Genomic DNA, 26491 nt, shown 5'->3' on the forward strand with positions numbered 1-26491 from the left:
CTCCAAGTACAGTGCACACAGCTCACTGTGGATAGCAACTTCCTTAGATTCTGCACACAGACCCACAAAAAAAACCCCAATACTCTCACAGTGGAATACTGCCCGGCCCCAGTTAATTTGAGTTTAATTGATAAAACACAACTTTATTATACTCAGGAAAATGCACCATGTGATATAAACTAATATAAAGTCAAGTAATAGAGGTCTCAGAACTAGATTTTTACACAGGGCCCTTCTTCAAAACAGGACCACAGGACTACTTAAAGGCATAATATGTAACATTTCTGCATTAAAATGTCTAAAAGCAGCTAGACCTATGTTATGCATTTTGTTGAGTTGTGTACTAACATTATCCCAAATGTTTCCAACAATGTTCAACTCCAGAGAAATCTGTAATTTTATTCAAAGTAATGGTGTGATTCATTTGGTCACCTGTCAGTGGCATCATATCCCCTTTACCCCAGCTAGTTGCTATAACTTCCAGGGAAACACAGGAAACACCAGATGATACGTCAGAGAGTGAGGAAGGAGTTGGCGAACTAGCTAGCTAGCCACTCTATTGTTGACTATTGCTTGTATTGCTCACTCGTGATGGAGCACGATTATTCATTGCCCAGTTGATATTGTTCTTAAGTGGTGCTTAGTCTCAAACAAATCTGCACGTAATTAAATTACCATTAAGCAAGTGACACACAGTGAACAATGGGGCTTTTGGGGCAGTTGCCCACTTTGCCCAGTTGGTAATCCAGGCTTGTATATAACAGAGAAAAGCAGCAAATCCTCAGATTGGAGAAGCTGGAACCAGAGACTGTTTCTGCTTGATAAATGACTTAAACAATAAATTATCAAAATAGTTGTTAATTAATTTCTGTCGACTGACTAATACTTGACTAATTGTTTCAGCTTTACCGAAACCTAAAACAGCTTCACTAAAATACTATTTGTTTAACTTGTCCCCACAGTTTGGACATCAGTGGCCCGGGAGGCTGCTGAGGTCTTACTGGACTCGCTAATTGGACTTTATAACTACATTTTCTGTAACTTCTGGCACAGTGCAATACATCTTTGTAACTTCCAGTGTCCAATCCCTCTTCATTCTAAACAAACTTTATAGGAGTCAAACAACACTAAGAGTGAAATTTACCTTCTTAACTACCTTATATTTTGCTGAGGAACAACTCCAGGAACAAAAACAGCTGGGAGTGCATGAATTGCATGACTCCTCATGTATCAAGGCTGGCTGGGAAACATATTGGTTGGATGATTGATGGGGTGCTAAATAGTAAAATCCATGACACATGGATGATGTTTCACAATCCCCCACTTTACGTTATGTTGATTGATACACAAAGCAAAGCAGCAGTTGGCAGGACCAAATTGTCTTAACAGCTTGTTATACTGAGCTGGATGAATGGGATATGCTGTCTGTCTGCCTGTCTGTCCTTCCATGTGTATTGTCTGTCATCTATCTCCACACTCACAGCCTCAGTCACAGGTACAGTCTCCTCTCCTTAAACAGAAGATGGGAGGGGTGTGTGTTTTTTGTGATTCATGTTTTTGCATCTGTTCAAGCATTCTCTCTCTCTCTCTCCCCTCTCTGCCTCTCTCCTCCCTCCTCTCTTTGCCTCTCTCCTCCCTGGTCGTCCTCTGCAGGCCTGCTGCTCTCTGCTGCAGAGAGGGGCTGTGTGACGTCAGTGAAGGCTGAAGCGGTTCCTTGGTTGGAGCGGAAAAAAAATGGGGAGAAGATTGCGAGGTGAGTGAGGCGCATATGTCTTTCATTTTTTAACCCCCTCTTCCGATCACATTTGTGTCGGTGTGTGTGTTGTGTATGTTTACAATGATCGCTTCATTGACGCCGCTGCTCCTGTGCAACACATTTATGCAACGTCGGGAGACCAGTCCAGCGATGAGCCAGTGCTGCTGTGAAAACAGGAGAAAATCGTGTGCATGCTAGACTGTCGCCCTTTCCTCCGAGAGGGCACAGCATCGGTGTGAATTAAGCTGACTCCAGGCCTGTTCGTGCATTTAAGTCATTAAGGTGGCGTTCGTTGCTCTATGATGACATCTGGTGATGCCGCTCGTCCACACCCACATGATATGCTGCTTGCGATTGATCCATGTGCAGTGCAGATATGAGGATCAATGATTTATTTATTTATTTTGCCAGTGTTTACTGTCACATCGTTAAGCTGGTTGTCAATCGAGAGCTTGAATCAGCGTTTCAGAGCGACAGGAGACTTTGACCCCGGCCTGTTTGGCCTGGATGTGTGGGGATTGTACCTGCTATTGCCGTAATTTGAGATAATGAGATGTGCTCTGTTACAAGCTAAATGTGTCAGTTTATATAGTGCACACACAGCTGTAACCTGGCCGTTTTAGTGTATGAATGACGCATTATTTTATACACAATTTTAGCATAAGATACATAAATTTATCTTCTTGCAGTCCTGTTCACAGACTGGACTCTTCATGCAAATTTTAGGTTTTTAATACTCCACTGACCACACTTGGATTCAAGAGTTAAGTGTCCAAGGAAATCATGACTGTAATTTTCACACTCTAATAATAATATTCCCATGGGACACCTCAAACTCTCCTGGTGTGCCTCAGCTCTTCAGGCTGCACACACTGCTGAAGTGACAAACAGCCAGGGCTGCTGGAGTTTGGGAAAGTGTCATGTGACTAATGCATGAGAAGTATGTCTCAGAGTCAGTGAGCCTATGCTGCTGTGTTTGTAGAAATCAGATGTGACAAAGGCTGGAGCAGTCATGGTGAAAAGAGGCGGAATAACTACAAGAGTAAAAGCAGAAAGTAAACATGTTTGATGGGATTGTTTTTGTAGAATGAGATTAGATTCAACTGTCATAAAATAACTGAGCTAATAAGTAATTTGCTGCTCTTTTATTCAAGACGGAGTTGTGTTCTGTATCTGCACTGCAGCAGTGTACAACATACATACACATGCTATGTGCCTGTGTGCAGACCCACATGGCTTCTTCGTTCACTGGTCCAAGACAGATTTTGTGGTTGCACACCTGCAGTGTTCAGCAGTCATGTAAATGTCATACTGATGCAGAATAATTTACTGTCTATTGTACAGTCCGTGAGTGTGTATGGTTATGTTACTTTGTGTATGTGTGTGTTTTCATTCAGAATGCATGTGTGTGCGGCTCTTAGAAGTGTTACAAGTGGATCCCATATTCATTACCCATGATCCCCCAGCAGATAGAAATCCTCCGTTGTTAGAAACCATATGAATGTGTGTTTACATTATTGTATTCGTGCCATTTTGGGTCAGTAAGGAAAGTTTTGTTTTCATTTCACCTGATTCCGATGAGTGTCTCTGTTGGCATGTAGTGTATATTTTCTGCTTTCTTATGCTCACCTTTTATCTATCTATCTATCTATCTATCTATCTATCTATCTATCTATCTATCTATCTATCTATCTATCTATCTATCTATCTATCTATCTATCTATCTATCTATCTATCTATCAGGATGTTGTTAGTCAGTTCATGTGTAAAAGCTAGCAACACTCTAATTTTACTCTAAAATTTAAGTGCAACAAAATAATGCGTTAGTTAAAAAGTCAAACTTTCCCTTACCCTGTCTCTTACTCTCTCCAAGTTCATTCGCTCCTGCAGAAAGTCTTTAAGACAAAGGGTCACAAAAGTATTGTTTCATTAAAAAAAAGCTCAGTAATTTCCAAAAATAACTGGTCTTTGGCACAGAGGAATAAACTAAATTAGGCTTTGGATACACAGTCAATACTTAGTAATTAGTAGGATCATAGATGATTTTGGTCTTTTTATGGGATTTGTTGACAAAAAGAAAAATAAGGCTGCAACGATTATTTTCTTTACTGATTAATCTGCTGATTATTTTCTTGCTCATCATTTTGAATTAAATGTCTTGTTTTGTCTGACCAACAGTCCAAAATCCAAAGATATTTAGATATAAAACAGAGAAAAGCAGCAAATCATCACATTGGAGAAGGTGGAACCGGAGAAACGAAATCGCTCTCTCCTCTGACAAATCCGGCCTAGTTTTCAGTGTTGTGCCTAATTTGAAACTTGTTATTTCATCGTTATAAGTGTCCGTTCTCTTGTGATCAGACTGTTTTTCCCTTCAGCTAGTCATTAATTTACAGCTCTGTCTCGGTATTTGCTTCTGTTATAACCAGACTGCCCATGCACAGCTGGCTCAGGCATCTCCGGGCCATTCTGTTATTGTTGTAGCAGCCTGTAAAATGGTGTTCATCCAACCATCACTTAGAGATCAAGGATCAGGCTCATGATTCTGGCCTTAGGGCGTAAACTTTTCTGACAGCTTGTGATGGCCAAAGACTGAATGTGGAAAAATAATGACACTAGTGTGTAAATTGCACTCATTGCTATATTTACTAATTCTTCTTTATTGTTTTAAAGGTTTTCAAACCATTGAATAACAGCATATGCCTTATGATTGACAAATTATCAAACTTTAATAAATGCTCTCTTATTTGAAGTCGCCCATACTTGTTAGACAGAGCCACATAAGTCAGCCCAGTTGAAATAGGAAATATTTAATCTGCACTGATTTTCTCACTCCTCTACCAGCAAGTTGAATATCATACCAACACAGGCTCAGGATTAATGAGTATAAAAGGACCCCAGAGACAGTCGAAATGCGGCCACAAATCACAGAGGCCATTTTATGCATCATTTCCCACAGACGTCCTCTATATAAGCTACGTCCCCAGTCTTGCTTTTGGCTAGCACAGGGGGCTTAATGTACGTACATAAGAAGCTTACTTGTGTTCTTTTAAGAGGATATGAGATACTGAAAAAGTACAGTATGTTATCTAGCTCTGACTGAATAAGAAATTGTAACACTTCCTGATGGAGGTGACACATGTGTAAGCATATATGAGAGGGCAACCTGCATAGCCAGCAGTGGCTTAGATTAATGCCACTAAATGCTAGGTAAACACTCGGTAGGACTTATTAATGGATTGTATTACCTGTTAAGGAAACTGTAAGATCAATTTGTTTGATCAGCAATGGACCCCAAATGGACCTGTAAGTGAACGTGCTTGCCAACATACATAGTGATCACAGCAGGAACCAGTGCAGTTTGTGTTTAACAACATTCTCCTGGCATGCATTGTGGATCTACTGTATGTATACTGGAGGATAATTGTTTCTGTGAACAGCCATTTGGATCAATAGTAGAGAGTGGTGAGCCAGGGAATGAGTCTGTCCATCAGCTCACATCTGTGAAAGTCTATCCATCTCATTCGCTATCCCAGCCTTGTCCCGACCTGAGCTCCTATAATGACACTATAATTCTGTGTCAGTGCAGTGAGAGCTGTGCAGCTTTAGCTTTGTTTTTGTGTTCAGTCTCACTGTTCAGTCTCACAACTGAATGTTAATATTGCTTCAGTGGGTGCTGGCTGGGGCGATCCCCTAAAATATGAAAAAGCATTTATATATTGTCTTTCTTTGTCTGTGTATTAATGAAGTAATGACAAAATGACAGATATTTACCAAATATTAGTCATTAACAACTTTTAACAGTTACCATACTTGATCCAATTTTTGTTTTTCTGGAGACTACACTGGAAAAAGTGGTGGGTATATTATACTGTGGAATTAGACATTAATCACAAGATCAGTTTTACTCTTTGAATGGAGGAAGTACTGGCTCTTGGGTCACAGAGTGAGCCTGTGAACGTTAAATCTGCAATAACAGATTTTTTTGGCCACTTGGGGGCAGCGACATATCACTACCTTTTAAGTTGATATAGTGAACTTGTTAGCAAACAGCAGTTAGAGAGCAACATTATCATTCATCTGGAGTAATTTTTCTGATCACCTGGCGAATGTAAGTCCAATATTCACTTTCTTTTTGCTCTGTTTTTGGTCTCTACCAACCCCTGAGGGAAATATCTGGCTCTTTAGCTGCTAAATTCTCCACTATGTTCACCAGCTAGTCGCTAACTGTGTCTGTCTGCCATTTGGTTTGTGAGCAGGTAGTGTACAGGGGGGTTTTAGATGAAAGCAGCTGCCTGCTGCCGCCAAAAACGACACTGTGAGAGAGAGTGAACCAAAACAGTAAAGTTGTGGGCCAGACAGCTAAACAATGAGCTGAAACTCACTATAATGCTCCTTAAAGCTGGGGAGCTGCAGATTCAGGTGAAAAATTCTCTGTAGGTTCATCACTACAAGCGACCCCTTTCTCATTGTCACAATGTTTTCACATTGTCATTCAATACATTGTTATTATGAAAATATTGAATAAAGCTGCTATGTTAGCCGCTAAGCCGCTATGTAAGCCGCTAAGTTACTATGCTTTTCATAAGGGCTGCAACTGACAATAATTTTAGTGTTGCATCATGGGTTGTTTGTAGCCTTGTTGCTAGGCTAGTGAGTTTGAACACATCCGTCTACACGTGTCTGCTAAGGTTAAACAGGCCCAAAAATGTCCAATAAGCAAAGGAGTTATATTTTAGCTCATGTTAAGTCCTAAAGAGTGGAATTTAGGGGAAAGCATCTCCAAATAACGTTAAGCTATGTTACAGTACTGCCTATCTGCTAGGAAATAGTGTCACAGAATCTTCTGTTAGAAGATGGCAAGCCTACAAGACAGCCTGAGAACAGTCGAGGAACAACTTGAGCTTGAAAGGAGTGTGTGAGTAACGTCATGCAACCAAAAAACATAATAAAAGAATGCCTACCATATGTAAAATGTGTGGATGCTTTATTAGAAGTATTTTCAAACAATATGTTTTACCATTAGAGTAGAAAAGACTGATGAGCGATGACTGTGGACAAACTGATGTGTTGTATCACGATAAACTGCTTCAACTCCAACTAAGAGCAGGACAAAGCTGCTATGGTAAACAGTCTCAAACAAGGCTCTTACCAGAGTTGCTAGTCAGGTCAAAGCTTTATAAGTGACCATAAAGCTGAATCCACTGGTTAATTCTGATTATTAGATAGTAAAATTATAGATTATTTTTGTTGGTTATTTTGTTTGTTTGATTCTGTATAGATGTTACATTTGGTATATCTGCCTGTCTTCAGGGTTTATCTTTTCCTTAAATAACCCAATGCAGATTTAGCAAAAGAAGGGACGTGTCCTTGTTATACTGTTACATGAGATAAAATGTTTTGGTCTGGTCCTCTTCAGATTAAAGCTCTCTGTATAAAAACCAAAGTGTACTGAATCTTTTTCAACATAAGTGGTTAGGTTTGCCCTTTGCTGCCAGGTGAGGAGCCCCAGGTTGTGAGATTGTCCTGTCGTGGGAGTCCCATAGCTTATTCAGGACCAACACACTTTGACATGCTCATGTAGGAGCCTAGAAGGCATTAGGAGCTTTCACTAAACCTCTCGTTCAGTTTATAAAGGAGTCTATATATTGTAATGCGGCCTGTCTGGGCCATGTCTAAGCTCTGAAGGGTTCTCGTCTATGTCAGCTGCTGTCGGCAATGCTTGCAGTCTTTAGCGCACATTTTACATTGGTGCTATCATACTGTATGCTATGCAGAGCAAACTAGGGTTGGGCAATATGCATTCTTTTGTCACAATATGTTCTGTTTATTTACTTGGATATTCAGTTTTATCATGGTATTTACTGTGAGTGGGAGTGGGAGGATCGCATTTTACACGAGACATACCGGCAGTGAAAACAGCTCTATTGCTGAGGCGTAGGCTGATGCTCATGTCACACCTCTCATACAGTCTTGGCACCTCCAGTATTATGTACAGTAGCGTGCTGCTGACTGCTAGTTCGAGTTCAGTGCCGCAGCATCTCTGGGTGAAGCTTTGCAGAGGACTGGCATGACTGCTGTGATACACCTTGACTCACTCTGCTCCTCACACCTCCTAGCAAAACAAATCTTCATCACAGAGCATGGGCATACAGGAATAAATCTCACCTGACTGTGAGATAAAGCTCCAGAGCTGGTCTGGTGAACCAAAATTGTGTGAAGCTGAGTGACATTTTGCTTATAGCTGGTGACTTTTATTATTTATGAATGAATTCAGACCAATTTGATCAGTTGGTGTTCATCCGTTCGAGCTGAACTTTTTACAGTCACGTCATTAGTGTAGCCTGAGGGCCAGCTGATGTTTTATGCACATGGTGCAGAGTTTAAGAATTCTGTAGCAATGACTGCAGCATAAGCCACGGTATCTGCACAAAGATAATGCAAGGAGTTTGAATTAAATAAGTTGTTATTGTAACTGGGGTTATTGTGCCTCTATGCCTCTGCGAATGTCAGCTGATCCTGAGGATGTTAAAGACTTGTTTTTAAGATGTAAGTTTAGTCAGAAACTCAAGGAACTGACCATTTCTAGAATATGGTTATACAGTTAGATTAGCGGAAAAGGCTCTCAAAGAATCCGATCAGCAACAAGGATTCTGCTGGGAGAACTAATCACCCTTAATAAACACATAAAATGGACATTAAATCTGAGTTACATCAACAAAACCAAAAATATAGCCTAGCATATAAGGAGGAAGTTGGGGCTGTGGAGGGAGCTGCAACAGCAAACAGTGTTAGCTTGAGCTTATCAGCAGAGTAGTAGTAAGAAGTGTCACACTGTGCACCTGCACAAATATGATTATATGTGATTGTGAAGCATGAATGTAGCAGCTAATCAGCTAATTCAAGCGCGACTTTGGTTCTGTGCCTGAGCTAACACTGGTCTTCATTTTAGTAACAGTTATGTCATTAGTTCCTTAGGTCTCTTACATTGTTGACAGTGATGGGCCTTCAGTTCAAGTAATGCTAAACTAATATGGAATATTTTCAGTATCATCTCCTTCTATGCAATAACCAGTGGTCTGTGAAAACTAAGCGAAACCATCTGTATTTACAGTGATTTGAGAAACAAACAGATGCAAAAACCAAAGAGAAACATTTAAACAAAAATCTCAAGGTTGTTCATATTAATTTTCTATCTAGTTTATAGTGCTGGCAGCTGCGGAGAGCATTGACATCCAAGTTAATGTACTTATATGGCCCTTTTTAGACAAGTATGTGTCAAAGGATATTACAGAGAATGAAAAACCTGCTTAGATCTAGTAAATCAAGAATGAATTACAAAATACATAGAACATAGAACACAGGGAGCTAGCCTGTAAATTACCTGTACTTTCAATTTTTTGACCATGGGTGGTGTGAGAAAAAACACTTTTATGAAGACTTTAAGAATAAGGCTGGACTGAGTAGAAAGAGACTTAAAAAGAGAGTGACCTTGGGTAGGCTGAGTCACCATCCCAGTCACCCACTGGGATGGTTGAGCTTGCAGTGAGTGTAGGGGTAAAATATTAAAATATCTAGTAGAATGGATCTGCAAAGCTTGTGGTTTGAAACAGATGTTACTGGTGTTAGCCTTTGTCTTCTACTGTTTAGTAGATAAAATACTGCTGTGCTGGACATAGCAGCACAGCAGGTACAATCAGGGTGTTTGTATGCAGAGCTGCAATGGAGCTTCTCATACCTCCTAATTAAAACAGCTTAAAAACTGCTGTGTACACAAACTGACCACATACCTGTAGTGCTTAAAATGAAAAGATGCAGTAGAGAAACGGTGAGACTGAGTATGAATGTGTGTCTGTAATACTTTCTGATAAAAAAAGCATCTGATTCCTCCTAAGAGTTAATACCTGCCTTGATATTAATGTGAGAAATGTTTCCAGCTGTGCCACAACACTTCTCTGAAGGCTGATGCAGGACCTTAACTCACAAAAATCACATGAAGTACATGTGTAGTAATATATATTATATGGAAACCATATAAACATATTTATGTCTCAAAACTATGATTTAGTGCATATTCGTTCTTGATTAGGGCTGGGCAATGGATGTAATCAAATGGTAAATGGACTGCATTTATACAGTGCTTTTTATACTACAGCGCTTTACAGTGTGCCTCTCATTCACTCACACACACTGTTGCCATTGGAGCTGCCATGCAAGGTGCTGGCCTAGCCATCAGCAGCAATTATTGATCAGTGTATTTCTTATTTCCAGTGTCAATATATATCAAAATGTGGAAAACAAAATGAAAAATCAGATATAAAGAATCAAAATGATGAAACTGACTGACCTCAGTAACTCATTTGTTATCTTCAAATGACAATTTGATCATGTCATCACAATACGATTCCACGTTTTTCTTTTGTTAACAAACAAAGTTATGTTTACATTCAGTGTTTCTCACCAAAACGCACTGTGTGCATCCTTGAGGCCTAATAAAGGTATTGAATACATTTCCTTCCTCATAAAACATTTTTGGAAGAATTTGAAATCTTCGTTGTTTACATTCATGTTTGCATGCTAGCAGTCTTCGTCTTGCCTTTGTTGATCACCACACTGCTTCTAGTGATGAAAAACTCCACAGGGTGCCTATAATAAACGATAACATCAATTATTTTCCAGCCCTACTCTTAAACAGCAAAATACAAACTCCTAATCTGCAGTGTGGGGAGCACTGTTGCCTGTTAGCTCAATGAATTTTAAACTTCTTTTACAGTGGCTATGCTCTCTTGGCCATCGATCACTTCTTTACGATTTGTAAAACTCTTAGTATCTAGATACCTCTGCCCATCACTGTGAAACACTTTCACTGTCTCTGTCTGTCCCATTCTTGCAGCTTATTCACACTCGCACCTCTCCTCCCCCTGCCTGTCTACCTCTCCACTCTTGCTCTGTATCATCACCTTTCTATATCTTTATTGTCTCTGTCTATTTGAGGATATTCGCCTGTGACTCCTTCCTGACTTTATGTTCAGAAACCTTTTTCCTGTGCAATAGAAATGGACTGTGGGAGTTGGCAACCTCTGTAGATCAGCCTCCATTTTTAAACACCCCTTGACTTCAGGTTACTGCCCTGATGTAAACAGCAGTATATTAAGAACCTTTTAGTCCTGATACGTTCACTCTCACTCTTGACCTTGTTGTAAAGAACCACGGTCAAATTGAAGCCCATATTCTGTTTCATGTTGGACTGACTTTAATGCCTCATTTGACTGTCTGAAAGCTTGCATGGGATTGACAGACAATGAAAATGAGATTTTTACGGTTTCCCAGCAAAGAGTCTTTAAAAAGTAGCTTTCCATTAAGAGTCTGTACATTAGGGTTACTCATGAAAATAAAACAACCAATTAGGGTGATATTTTAATGGCCTGTCATGTCAGTCAAGAATATGGTCTATAGCAGTAATAGTATTCAGTGTATGTGTATTCCCATGAGCCCTGGACTTACATAAGTCAGAGGCAACTAAACACAGTAAATATGCATTAAAAGTGCCTAACAGTGCATACAAGCTCATAAGAAAGATACACCTAGTATTTAGTATCAATACTAATAGTATTTTCAGTACAGTACAATATTTTCTTAATGCTCATATTAAGCATTAAAAATGTGTTTAAATACTGTAATTAAATACTAAATACTACACCACTCTTTGTGATATTTTGTAGAATCATTATTAAAGAGCCACTATGTGCATGTTTGTATCCCAAAATACTAGTGCCACAACACAAAATGTAGCCGTGGGATTGTGGCAGATGTGCTTCTGATCAGTGCATGATTGACAAAGAAGCACTGAGAGTTTCCAGTCCAACTGCCTTTACTTAAATTACCTCTTGTAGGATGTCTGACCAGTGTTAGGTCACACAGCTTGTCAGTTGGCAGTTAAAAGTTAGAGACTTCTGTATCCTGAATGCAGATGGGACGGTAAGGGTGTTGTTACTGATATTTGACAGAAAAAGAGCAGATTGGTTAGAAATAAGTGTCAGTCACATTTTTTGTTCCCACATCAAACCAACTGTTGTTTAATGTTGTATATATAACTATGACTGGTCATTGTCTGATCTGCCACCCTCTGTCCCCAATGTAAACTTATCTTGTTGATAAACATTTTGAATTGCCCATCTCATATTTAAAAAAAAAAATGTAATAATAAATATTTAATTTAAACAAAATTAACAGCAACTGTTTAGATAATTCATTAATCGTTTCAGTCATTTTTCAAGCAAAAATTAAGTGAAGAACTGTTTCTCAAGTGGAAAGATTTATCGATTAATCGATAATGGAAATAATTGTTAGTTGCAGCTGTAGTTCATAGTGTGAATTTGATGCCTGACGAAGGTCCGTGACCAAATCATTGTATTTCTAATAAGCTGACAGTGTGCAGGAATTCAACTTTTTTCGTTTGCAATATTCCCATGCATTAAAGAACTGATGTGTCTTGTTGCAAGAGAACAACGTTCACTGCAGTTCACAGGTTTCTCTCATGGTGAGGACCACTCAGAATATGTTGCCTAATAGAAAGTAAACAGACAATATGGGAAAAACCACAAAAGAGCTGCTTCTGATTCGTCCGTCAGTGTAAAACCATAGTAACCGCTGGTTTCACTGCAAATGGCATTTTTGTCACCTGGATTTTTAAAAATATTCAAAATAAATACAGAAAATGGAAACTCTAAAACGATGAGCCCTAAATGCTGTAAGTAAGTAAAGTTTATTTAGTATAGCACCTTTCACAGAGCAAGGTCACAAAGTGCTTCACAAGAGTAAAATGATTAAAAATAAGACCATAAAAACAGCGAAAGAAACAACAATAAAACAAAAGCAACAGCAGACCTTAAAAACACACAAGATTACAAACACTGGACAGCACTAGGAGAGACAAAGGCCCATTTGAATAGGAGAGTCTTCAGCTGCTTTTTAAGGGCATCAGCAGAGACCGCAGAACGTAAGTCTATAGGAAGAGCGTTCCACAGTGTCGGAGCCACCACTTCAAAGGCACGATCACCTTTTGTTTTCAGTCGAGCGCGAGGAGCAACCGGTAAGCCCTGGTTCGATGACCTAAGTGACCTACTGGTTATATATGGTTGGAGCAGGTCAGAGATGTACTCAGGTGCCTGACCATGCAGGGCTCTATATGTGAAAACAAGAACCTTAAAATGAATCCTGAACTTGATGGGAAGCCAATGTAAAGATGATAAGATTGGTGTGATGTGAGTCGACCTGCTGGACCTGGTCAACAGCCTTGCAGCAGCGTTCTGGACCAATTGTAGACGTTCCAGGGATGACTTGCTGAGGCAGGTGAAATTACAGTAGTCTAGCTGGGATATAAAGAGTTTTGCAATATTACTTAAATCGACAGGTGGTACGGGTCAGTGATTTGATGTGTTTGTCAAAGTACATAGCCTGATCAAATACAACACAGAGATTTCTAAGATTATACTGTACAGCTGAAGAAAGGGACCCAGTAAAATGAGCAACCTTGGAAGCTAAGCTATCTGAAGCAACAATAAGGACCTCAGTCTTATCTGCATTGAGCTGTAAAAAGTTGATAGCCGTCCAGTCCTTAATGGCGGATAGATGCCGCATATGTAGTAGATGCTACACTGTCAGTGTGTTTGTGCCTGAATAAGGTGAACTCTACTGGCTTTCTTTTTTGTGCTTGTGGAAATGAGGGAAGCTGGAGGCCATGGCTATCTGTGTGTCGTATGTGTTGCACACACATCCACTATTCACTAGTCATAATAAAACATTAAAGGCAGTCCTCTGGGATGTCTCAGCTGAGCTCCATTGGCAGGATGTGACATGTGGCTACCAAACAGTCTCACTTCCTTCCATTTCCTGCCTGGATGAATACCTCACTTTGTAATTTTAAGCAGATGGGAATGCCTGCTGTCTGCAGTGTAGTGACTGCGCTTGTGAGATCCTCCCTAATAAGTGGGCACGGCTTGCCAGTACACTCCCTGTTCTAGCCTCACCAGACTTCTAATAACAGTCTCAGTGACTTCTGGGGATTTCCAGTGTATAAGCCGTCTGTGAAGAACGGCCTGCATCTGTGATTTGTGATTACACCGCCAATGTCTGTGCCCACTGCTTCTCTCATTAATAGCTGCTGTAGAAAGTTCTGAGAGTCTATTCTTCTATCTTGGATTGGCGTACAACACCGTTTCTACCAAACTGTAAGAGTCCAAATGGTCCCACTCTACTACATGGGCTGCACTTGATATGCAGACCATGTGACGTTGTACACCAATCCAAGTTCAGGGCTTTAATACAGCCAGTGGGTTGCTAATCTTTAAAAAAAAAGAGGCAAATTGCAGTTATGTTGTCATTTGATGGATGAGATACATTCAGTATTCAACAATATGTGACAGTCAGAATCTTCCTTTCATTGGGTTGAGCAACTCTATGATGTTGGATGAGCTCAGCAGAGCTTTAGGGATCTATGAACAAACTGTTAATGCTAGAGATGGCCAAGACTCTTTTACATTATAACATATATCATATAACAGCAGCCCATATAACATAGTTCTTATCTAAATAAATAGAAGCTGTACTCCTAAAAGTGGCAATTTTTGAATTAGAATAGAAAGTTGCTGTCCAATATAATGTGATAAACTTTCTGAAATGTTTTGAACTTGTGCTGGTGTTCTATGATGCTAGCTTGTTTCTGATATCAATAGGGAAACTTTACCCCAGAAATACCCTGCTGAATGTATACCCTGTTAATTATTGTTTGACACAAGCTTGACACAAAGACCTGTCTAGCCAGATTCTTATGATTATGCAATGTGAAGACCTATTTTCATAGTCAAGACCTACCAGACCAGGGTTTTTTTTAATCAGTTTTCAGTGTACTGGTTTCTGAGACTGACCTGAGGAGCTTGCAAAATATTTTTCAGTACAGTGCTTGCAGAGAATTTACCTTTAATTAGAGGACCTGAAGAATTAACGGAGGCTGGCATGCTGTTAATTTTTATTTCACCAGGGGCATCAAGTGCTGGGTAATTGGATAAACACAGTGATGCAGTGTTCTTGCAGAGGCTTGACTCTGCTCAACATCTAAGTAGCAGATGGAAATGATAAATCAAATGATTAAAAATATTTTAAAAATATTTTTTCCAGGCTCCAGTCTTATGAATGTAAAGTTTATTATTATTCTGAATGTGGAAAGGAAAGGAAATTTGTTGAACTGCATACTTTGTTTGTCTTTATTAAATTTTTGGTATGCAAATAATTGACTCATCTTTTTTCACTTTCTACTGGGGTATTATTAAAAATGTAAGACACTATTTAAAGCTTACAAGGAACTACAGAGGCAAAGGCTGGATACAACTCAGATAACAGATAGTGTGAGTTACCAGATCCTCTCGTGAAGGACTTAAGAGTATTGTCCAACTGACCTCGTAGACTTCAGACTTTAAGATGATGTTGGCGCTAACAAGCACTCTCACTAATGGAGCTATTTCCTTTTCCCTACTCTTCCCCCAGTCTTCCTCTGAGTATATCAGGGTACAAGTGCAGCAGTTTGCTTTTTAAGTGAAATACAGGTTTCATGTTTCTTGACCACTAAACTTATAGATCAATATTCCTACTTAGAGAAGTCAGATGTAGCAGGCTGCGATATCTACTGTGTCCAGACAGCTGGACTAATAAATACTGAGAGATGGACTGCCAATAATCACATTTTACAAAGATGCGTCAGAATGCTAATATCATGCTATTAACTTCTTTAAAGATTTCTCTTCACTGTTGGATGACAATTGCATACAAATGTGTGAATTTGTCTTATTCCTTTTTTTTGTTTACAATGAACTAATGGTTCACTGCATGAGAGTTTTTTTTACTTTTTCTGCTCAAATAAAAGAAGAAAAGCAAAAAGTTTCAATCAGCAGTTATACAAGTCAGTAAAAGTTAAAGTAACAGGATTTACTTAGCCTTGTTGCAGGAAATTGCTGGATATATTTGTAAAAAAAAAAGGCTCTGAAGCACACACGTTTTCCCCAGTATATTGTTTTGCACTAGGATTAGCCTTTGTCATCCACTTTCTGTCAGCAATTTATTGAACTTGATTATGTTCTATTTGTTCATTTGATTCTCATCTGATGTTATACCAAAATTCACACAGTATAAAGCACTGAAACTTACTTGTCTTTTCTTGCTCTGTTTCTAGGACCTCAGGCAGTAGAACCATGAAAGATGAAGTGAAAAGAGCAGTTGAATGTTGCCACTATGTGTGGTCGTGTGACTGAGCTGGGCTCCTTCAATGCACATGGGATCTCTTTTCCTCCTACTGACTTGCTGTAGTCGCCCTGTTGCCCTGTTTTCATCATGAGAGGATCTGTCAGGTGCTTGACCTCTGTGCCCTCATACTGGCGCTACCGTTGTGCTGCGTGAGCGCCCCCTCTCCTCCGGCAGTTACTGCACGGAATGGCCTCTCTGGACCTGCCATACCGCTGTCCTCGCTGCGGGGAGCACAAGCGCTTCCGAAGCCTGTCGTCCTTGCGTGCCCACCTGGAGTACAACCACACGTACGAGACCCTCTACGTCCTCTCCAAATCCAACAGTGTATGTGACGCCGCTGCTCTGCTGCCCCTAGTGGCTGAGGGAGCTCTCCTCACACCTGCCAACAACAACGACCTCTTTGAGCCGCTGCGGCCTTCAGCTTTAAAGGAGCGGCGCTTCCCTTGCCGTGAGCTTCCTTGTGCGGACGACCTGAGTTTGACCCCGGCTAACTCTAACACTGCCGCCAGGTATATTCCCAATGTGGAGTTTCCCCTGGGGGAGATTTTTATGAAGAAAACCATGACATCCGCAGACCCGGGTCCCCATGGAAACCCCAGCACAGCTGTAGCAGTGGCAGCTAATGTAGCGGCCAGTGCAGTGGAGGCGGCCTATGAGGAAGGCCTGGCCAGGCTGAAGGCGAGGGCGTTTGAACGGCTGGAGCTGGATGAAAGGCTGGAAAAGCTGTCTGAAGAGGTAAAAAGATATTAATTATACAGAAATACAGCTAAATAGAGATAACAAGCTAAACAGACACAAGCAAACTTAAACATATAGCTATTATGTACAGGCAAGAGGACACAAACTATCTATCTAGTCACTGGTCAGATTGTTACTATGTTCTGTATGTAGAGGGTCGTGGTAAAGGGAAGTTTAAAATGATTTTACTGGAGAAAGCTTAACCTTGTTGTGTAGAATTTGAACATTTCTCACTTTAGCACCCCCTAGTGGTTGTATCAAACAATAATGCCAATTCATGACCCAAGCCTGTAGCCAGGGGACATTTAGAATGAATAGGATAAAAGCAACACAAATATTTTCTCAGGGATTGACTACAAACAAAAAAATTATTTATTTATTATTATTTAGAGTGATATGAAAAGTGTTACACATAGTTGCTTTAAGAGAAGAACGTAGAAAATAGAAACTCACCAGATGGAACTTTGTATAGTAGAAGGACTGTTATTCATTCACTTATATAGTAGAAATTGTTCATGTCATACAGTAACAAGTGCATGCTTAACTCCAATGAAGTTCTGGTGATTACCTTTAAAGTCAATGCAAGCCATGTAAAATATAAAATGTTGCATAATTTCTTTCTTGCACATGAGTGATTGAAGTGTGCTCAGTTGTATTGCAACAAAATATAACGGAGAAGGAAAACCTGTTGCAATATACAGTAGCTTCCGGCCACCAGCAGTGGAACTGTGGAAATCACCTGCAATCCCTCAGATTTCACATTTCATATTTCAGATATTCCACTAAAGAACTTAATCCCTGAAATGGGTGGGTGGCTTAGATAGCACTCATCATCATAACACTAAGTATCTTGCTCCTGGTTGGCAGTTTGACTTCCACAGGTGGGTTATTGCTTCTGCCTTTGTCTTTAGGTTAGACGTTAAACTACCAGCAGCACTCTTCTTGACGTTCTCAGTCTGCTTTGAGAACTTTGAGCTCAGCAGCAGAGAGAAAATTAATGAGTTTGATCAGTTACACTTAAAAATCAGCCCTAGATTTGATCAGTAACCAATGGAAAGCAGGTCAAATGGGAATAACAAGTTGTCTCTAAGGAGCTTAGCAGCTGCATAATTGTAATCAGGAAGTTATTTGCTGACCAAAATGAATATATAGTGAATAACATTAATCAAGGAATGAATAAATTAAGACTGTAATAACAAGTGTCCAAGTTTTTAACCGATGGAACAGCTTAAACTTTTCAGTGTTTCTAGGTTAGAAGAGGCATGACTGCACCATTGATTTGTCAGGCTTTTTCACACTTAAAAATTTGTCAAAGAAGATTTTCATAACTAATAAGTCACATTTTTGGACCAAAAAACAAGCAGTTTTATAATTTGAGCACTTTTACGACATATACATGTGTATTGTAAAAGCCAGTATAACAACTTCATTTGCAGATTTTTTTTAGCCAGTATTTAGTCATAATGATGTCTGTCTTTCTGTGATTGTCGGTAGATAATCTAGAGAACTCAAGAAGTTTACTTCTCGTTCATTTCATTAGGGGTTTGAGCACTGTTCTATGTAATTTAGCATAATAATGTAATAATCTTAATTGAGAAAAATAATCATCTTCTTCAAACTAATGATGCTGTAAGATGTAAATGCAGAACACGTATATGTGAAGATATTTGCTCACAGAAATCTTTGTTAATGAATGTGTTAATTGCTTATCTTAGTTAATGACCTCATTTGCATAACTAGTTATGTTTCATACAGTGTGGTGATTATGGTGGGACATTAGGCAGCTCAAGTGCCTCTTGTCTTGTAGGTGGAGCAGAAAATAGCGGCCCGCGTAGGTCGTCTTCAGGCAGAGCTGGAGAGGAAGAGCTCTGAGCTGGACAGGGCCAAGCAGGAGAGCGAGCGGCTGAGCCAGGAGAAACAAAACCTGGAGGACAAGGCCTCCGAGCTCTCCCGGCAGGTGGACGTCTCTGTGGAAATGCTAGCCAACCTAAAGCAGGACCTGGTGAACAAGGAGGAGGAGCTCAATCACAAACAACAGTAAGTGATATACTATATCTGGTCTTCAGACTTAGTGTGGGCTAAGAGCTGTAGCTGGCCTTTTGGTGTGCTTTCCTAAAACCGGAGGAAATCAAGAAACAACAACAATTATGATAATAGATTCACTGTTTAGGTCATTTATCAAGCAAAAATGCCAAATATTCACTGGTTGCGGCTTCTAAAATGTGAATATTTGCAGGTTTTCTTTGCCTTCTGTGATAGTAAATTGAATACCTTTGGATTTTGAGCTGTTGGTCAGACAAAACAAGCAATTTGACCTTGATCGATGATGAAAATAATCCTTAGTTGCAGGTCTAATTTTCATTGTGCGTCCAAAAAATAAAAATGAAAACTCACACACTGTCTCACTACTGCTGTTTTACCCATCTCTCTTGTTTATACAAAGGTTATAGTCCACATGGCCTGTGGTAGAATGAAATGTAGTAGCAGAGAAGAAGTGAAAAATGAACACCCTTGAATACAAATTTCTCCACCCTTCCCCACAGATCGCGCTTCACTATTCTATACTCCTCCTCTTATAAAACACATTGTCATGCATACAAACACTCACACACACTCCCGTCCTCTCCTTCACCTCTGCCTCTCTGTTGATGGTGTAATTCTCAGTCATATCCGCCCACCAGATGTGGTCAGCATCTGTCCCACTGCTGTCTCCGTATACTGGTGCCCTCCAGGGCCGGTTAGCTGCTCATGCTGAATGGAGAGTTGGACAGGAGCAGCTGGGTCGGCAGCAGAGCTGTCGAGTTGCTCTCGCGATCCCACCACCGCTTTCCTCTCTCTCAGGCCAGTCCCACCATAAAGCTGCCATGCTGCTTCATGAACTAGTTAAAAGCACGGCTGCTGTAAATAGAAGGAGTACTTGGATATAAATCAAAGTGTGGTGATGCAAGTTATTGCTGGCTCTGAATCTGAGGAACATGATTTGGAGCTCTCCCACAGCATGGCACAAAGACTGACCAGGCTTTATTTTTCTGATTTTCAGAGCTTTTGAAATTAATCCCAGAGTAATTTATTGTGTGCTCCAAACATCGCTGCTATTTTCAGTTTGACAGGCTTGAGTCAATGCATAAAATGTTATTTTTACTGATGATAAGACTAATGCATCCTTTACCTTTTAAATTTTACAAAATGGTTTGCTTTTTTCCTCTCTCACTGATTAGGTTTTTAAAGATGCGTGACATTGAATTTCCATAAGATATTCTACCAATGTCAAAGAGTCAGTTTCCTATTCATTATTAATGACAAGTGTTTACAAAAGGGAATTGTGAGGCACAATATCAATCTAATGGGAAAACAAGGCTCTGGAAACAGAAGAATACGATTGGTTATTTTGTGTTCAGTATAAGAAGTTAGTTGAGCCATCTGATTTTGTTCTCAGAAAGCCCAATAAAGGTGTCAGGAGGAGGTTTTAGAATAGGTTTTTAAAAAATATATAATTTCTGTCCACCTTTATAGATTAAGGTGTGGTCCTTTCATGGCCTCTGCAACCACAAACACAAGCTCTTTCCTTTTTTGCAGCCATTTTCTTTGTTAAAGTGATCAACAATGGTAAGTGTCATTCAAGGCTCATATTAAAGTCATCTGGTATCTGCACTGTGTCTTTATCTGACAGGACAGCCAACCTCGTCTTTCCATCTTCTTCTTGGTTTTTATCACTTCTCTTCAGTTTCTTTATCAGGCCTGAGTGTCAACAGTAGGTCAGAGACAGAAAGGCGCTTTCCGAGGCCTCTAATCTCATCACGAACGCACAACTGCACACATCACTGCACTGTCTGTGTGTGTGTGAATGTGCCATTTGCAGATTCTTAGTAAAGGTATCAATGAATGGTAACTGTGGCTTAGTGGTAGGGCCGGTCGTCCACCAATCGGAAGGTCGGCAGTTCGATCCTAGTCAGAAAGACTAGAAAGGCGCTATATAAGTACAGTCCATTTTCAGAAAGGTTATGTGTGTGTGTGTGTGTGTGTGTTATGTATGGCTGCAAATAACAATCATTATCATTATCCATTAATCTGCTGATTATTTTCAATTAATAGTTTGTTCTTTAAAATGTCAGAGAAAAGTAAAAAAAGTACCCACCACAATTCCAAATGAAAAAGTTTAGCAAAAAAATCTTATCACTAGGTCCACTTACTTGGTTTTTCCAAAACTTTCAGCCACATCTCATGGCCTTCAGCAGTGGATGAAGTTGCTCACTTGTAATGCAGATGGTTTAGTTGTTAACAGGTGGTCATACTGTATATGGGGGAAGATCGTAACCCTTGTCTCTGTTCAAGGATGTCTTTGGCAGTGAATGTGAATGTCCTCCTTGATCTTTCTTTGGTTGTCCACTGACGCCTGGTCTATGACTCTCACCCCCAGTTGATATTTGGCTCTTGTCTGGTGTTTGCAGAAAGTTCATGTTGTCTGTTTCCAGTGTTCATTGAGTCTCTTGTCCAGGATCCTTGCTGCTTCACCGATGTAGTGCTCTTCACAGTAAAGTCCTTGTCTTGGCCAACCTGCACTCTTAAACCTTACGATTATCAATCGCCAATCTTATAAACAGAAAAAAAGAGAACATCACTTGTTTTAGCATTAGAGTCGTCCATTGTGTTTCAGTGCTCCTGAGATAATGTGCAATGCTGCTGTAAATTACAATAAATATTTACATATGCAGTAGGTCATCTGGGTCCCTGCATGTGTCACCAGTCTCTTTGTGTCGGTTTTCTATTCTGAAGTCTTATGACAGCTAAACTTGCAATAGAAGTTGACTTGGCTGATCTTGTGATATAATGATACAAAACAGTCTTTCACTGGGTTGAATGAGCAGAAGACAAGTGTGCTTTTCTTCTATTTAGTCCCGCCCCTCTGTTGTAAAGGTTACAGTAGCTGTGGTCATGTAGCCCAAACCTGGCAGTATCAGACTGGGAAGGTCGTACTCTTAAAATCCCTGCCTGGGCTGTGTGACTGCCTCCTACACACTCTGTCTCTGTCTCTCCGAGGAGAAGCTGGCAGTCAAACAGTAAGATCATTCAGACTCTAAAACACAGAGTAGGTCTGAGGTGGAAAAAGAGCATCACAGTTGGTGAATGTTCAGCAGGGTTGATGACTAAGCAGTAGTTAACAGACACAGAGCAGCTTATTGGCTCAGACATGGCTGCCTAACAATCTTATACACTCAGCTGATTTTAAAAAAAGCCTTTTATTCTCACGAATGACTTTGGAGTCTTCAGGCAGAGCTGGTGTGAAAGTCCTTCAAGGAGAAATGCATCATGTTGTACATCAGTGGTGTCAAATGCTAAAAATGCGAGTCACCTCGCTGTGAGTTGCTATGCAACCAGAGGAAACTCCTACGAACTGGCTTCTGCTGCTAGCACTGCTATGCATAAAAATATAACAGCGACTTAATAATTTATTCTACACTCAGAAATGCTGTAAATAATTATGAAAGGCATACAGAACACCTCAGGTACAGTTGTTCAGTTCAGCTTGGTCTTCATTATAATCTCACCAGGCCACTTAGTTTGTAGCAAAATTCATTCTCAAACAACAGTACACACAAAAACACACCACATGCTCATGCTGTAACAGTCACTGTAAATACATAATGATAAACATCACACTGCACTGTAGCAGTCAAAAGTGAATGAATAACAGTCCTTCAAGCTTGGCTGTTAAGTGGTTTAATACCAGCTGGAATAAATGAGAGCAGCTGTAATCAGCAGAAACTGGAGCCTGAGGAGAAATGAAAAATGGTGGGACGGTTATCTCCATCATTTCGGCGTGAAAAACAGCCTAATTTTGTGTCTGTCACAGAAATATGTTGAATATTGTCGTGATCTTTCCAGCTATCACTGATTGCTTGATGACATACGGCAAGGTTTATTTAGTTGCTATGAGATTGTTACAGTCGCTAATATGCCAATTGTCTTGTTATTGTTCCAGTAGATAATTTTAAAGAGCTATTTCTAATTAACTTTGATCGTGTCAGTAACATTTAATATTGCAGTTCGGTTTGCGATCCATTTCATGCATGGAAATGGTTGGCCTCACTGAGTGCTCCTGCAGGAGGACATAATACTGTATGCTTCAGTGGCAGCCAGATTATCCAGCCGCTGTTCTTTTAATACTCAACGCTTTCTCTTCTCGTGGGAAACATTTTGTATGAGATGCACAAGGGGTTGATACTGTATCATTTCGACCTGTGCAATATTTGCAGTCCAATACGCCAGCCCTGAAACAAGAGTTAAAACGTTTAGCTGATTAATCGATTAGTCAATCGGCAAAAGAGTATTTGGCAAATATTTAAATGATTGATTAATCATTTAAGACATTTTTCAAGCAAAAATGGCAAACATGTCCATGTCCCAGCTTCTCAGTTATGTTAATTTGCTGCTTTCCTTTGTTTTATGTGATAGTAAACTGAATATCTTTTGGTTTTGGACTGTCATTCAGACGAAACAAGTAATTTGAAGACATCATTAAGGGGGCACACAACAGCAATGATTGTATAAGAACTGATTTATTTATTGGTTTATTTAACAGGGGCAGTACACAATAAACATCGCCACAGTTAGCAAATAGGCTATTTTCCATCTGTAGTCCCTGGACAGATGTTACAAAGTCACCCTAAAAAAGAATATAAGATTAAAATTACAAAGTTACTGGGATCATTTATAAGCATACAGATCAATGAACAAAGAGAAGAGAATATTAATAAACATCATAAATGACATCATTATACAATTTAGGTCTGAGTCCATGACTACACCAAGATTTCTGGCCTGGTTTGTGGTCTTTAACATTAGCGACTAAAGCTGAGCACTGACTTTTAATCATTCTTCTTTGGGTCCCAAGACAATCTTTTCAGTTTATCCTTAACTGGAGAGAATGTTGGCACATCCAATCATTGATTTGTTCGAAGCACATAATACAAGACATGCAAAGCAATAAAATGGGCAATATCTCTGGTAATCTCTGAATGACTCTCATTATCTCCCACCTGGTGTCCCACTTACCCAATTAGGACACACCCCAGAATGCATGTATAAAAGGGTCGGTATTGGCCAGGTATTGTCTCTTCATTTGAAACCCTGATAAAGACCTGCCAAGGTCAAAACTGGTCGTTTTTTTAAATTGCCATGAACAAGCCATGTAACTAATAAAGGCCCTTAATCAAAACCCCACATGCTGTACTCCTGCTCCTGCGCATGAATGTCTGAAGTTTGCTCTTTTGCACATTTGAAGACATCACCTTTGACTTTAGGACATTTTGATGGGTATTTTTCACTATTTTCTGACATTTTAGAGATCAAACCAAACCAATTAACTGAGAAAATAATTGTCAAAGTAATAGATAATTGAAATAAATTGTTAGTTGCAACTTTTGTGAAGCTTATAGTGTTCCATTTTTGTTAAGATTGTGTTAGAAAGCTGATTACTGTGGTAATTATTGTGGCCGTGCGTTTTGGCATTATTGTGTCAGATTGTATTATATTGTAACTAGTATTGTACCCACCTCATATACAGAACATGGAGGAGTCTTGCTATTTGCCGTCACTGGGTCTCCCTCAAAAAAACAAGCTCGTTTTTCACTGAGCAGCAAATCTTGAATGCAAAGTGAAGCTGTCAGGGCAGAGAGAGAACTTGCCTCATTAACGGCGGTGTCTGAGAGAGAGGAGCATGTAGTATTAGCATGCCAAGACTTCTGAAGGCTTTCTAATGAAAAGAAATCAGAGTAAGAACGTGACCTGCAATACGTTTGAGAATGTGGAGGACTTGGACTTGGAAAATTTGTTTAGCGTAAAGATGGATGTGAATAAGGGTCTGTGTTTTAATATATATGTTAAAGTGCAGTGTATCTCAAAATATGTCAAAGCACAAAACAGTAGAGTAATATTTGTCCAAACCCTGGAGGAACGGATGTTGTGTAAGGCAGTAAATGATTTGGCTCACAGAAAAACATTGCAGTGCTGACGGCAAACAATTTCATGCTATAAAACATGCATGCACCGAATGCATTGTACAGAATGTTTTATGTGAAATATGTTTATTAACTGGAAATTTCCTAGAATTCTGCACAATTAATTACTTGACTCGTACTATCTGCATCGTTTTGGTACTTATGGAGCTCATTTGCTAGGACTGGATGTCTGCAGTTAGATATATTAAGGCTATAATGTACAATAATAAGTGTAATAAGACCGGCTTAGAGAGAATTATGTTCTATGTATACCAAATGTACGTACGTAGACACTGCATTCAGATTTCCAGCAGCGATATGAAGTGGCTTATAACAAGAAAGGGTTCTGCATGATATTAGATAATTGTAGAATGAAGTGTATGGATGATCCAGTGGAGTTAGAGCAGGATTTCTGAGCGGAGGGCTGTTCATGTCTATCATTAGATGGAAGAAACTGACCTGTGTGCCCTTGAGGCTGGATGAAACGCTTTGAACACAAAGGAAACAGGAAGGATGCTGCAACCAGTCTGTCAGTGGTCTTTTTTCTCATTTTGTTAAGACTGACATGAAAGGTTGAAGTAACCATTGCATGTTACGTTGTTAGCAGATGGACTCTGATTATAGGAGTGTAAGATGCTTGGAGGATGTACTGGGCTTTAGTGTCAGTATGTGTGTGGTTCTTCAGTGGAAACCTGATATCAAGATGATGCTGTCATGATTTTTCTTTCTTTTTTTAAAGCTGTCAAGCTGTCATAGAGCTGAATGAGTGCTGCTGGTGTGTATATGTTGAAATGTCTGTATGCCTTACAATAGTCTACGCTAGAGCTTAAACGTTTAGCCCGTTCATCTATTAGTCAATGGTCAGACAATTAATCAGCAACAATTGCGATATCGATTGATGAATAATCAAGCAGAAATGCCAAAAAATCTCTGGTTATAGCTTCTCAAATGTGAAGATTTGCTGCTTTTTTTCAGTTTTATATTACTGTAAACTGAATATCTCAGAGTTTTGAACTGCCGGTCAGACAAATAGATTTAAAGACTAATCAAAGCCCAACTCTAAACATATATTTGTTATTTTTTCCCCCAGTTTTATTCCAGTTGCATTACTGTTTTTCAGAGAATGATTGCATCCACAAGTGCAAAGCATCACCATCATCATTGCAAACAAGCATTTGAGGATGGATTCATTGTCTGTTTTTGAAAATCTGACAGCTGAATTTCAGGTGACCTTTTCTCCCATAATGAATCAACTTCTGTCGTACACGTTGCAATGCTCTACATCATCACCTTGCTGTTGTATCTCTGGGTGACTCAGTCATCTGTGATTTGTAAAGGGAATTTAGATTTTGGGAGGACTGGTCGAGCCACAATATAATATTTACTTTCCCCTGATTGATCAGACCCAAGACCTGGATTAGTGGTTTCTTGGGAAACCAGTCATGCCTTTTTTCTTTTATTTTTCTGAGAGGCTTTGAAAACAGTACATGTCAGCCTGCTTCTCTTTCATCATTCCTTTTCTCTCACCCTTTCATCCTTGTCTGTGTCACATCTCCTCTCATGTAGCCATACTCTCTACACATCTCCTTTCTCTTTGTGTGTTTGTGTGTAATGCATACAAATGTGTGACATTATGACAGGATGACACAATGTAGCCTACTGAATCTGTCTAAAAAAACCCCAAACTATTTGATCCAGGTGTCAA

The 26491-nt window shown here is 39.7% G+C and overlaps 1 protein-coding gene across 2 annotated transcripts in view; it reads left to right on the plus strand.

Annotated features, from left to right (window-relative positions):
- The first annotated feature begins 1612 nt into the window (after nucleotides 1–1612).
- Nucleotides 1613–26491, plus strand: part of fbxo41 (F-box protein 41) — a 51154-nt gene continuing 26275 nt past the window's right edge. Inside the window, exons 1-3 of one of the 2 annotated variants that reach the window (XM_044189124.1) lie at nucleotides 1613–1753; nucleotides 15981–16786; nucleotides 18597–18826. In XM_044189124.1, the coding sequence (XP_044045059.1) occupies nucleotides 16238–16786; nucleotides 18597–18826 (779 nt within the window). In that variant the 5' untranslated portion in view covers nucleotides 1613–1753; nucleotides 15981–16237. Of the gene's footprint in view, nucleotides 1754–15974; nucleotides 16787–18596; nucleotides 18827–26491 lie in introns of those variants that run through there. The other variant, XM_044189126.1, reaches the window with a different exon arrangement.

This window comes from Siniperca chuatsi, linkage group LG3 (assembly GCF_020085105.1).
Source record: "Siniperca chuatsi isolate FFG_IHB_CAS linkage group LG3, ASM2008510v1, whole genome shotgun sequence".
Lineage (NCBI taxonomy): Eukaryota > Metazoa > Chordata > Actinopteri > Centrarchiformes > Sinipercidae > Siniperca > Siniperca chuatsi.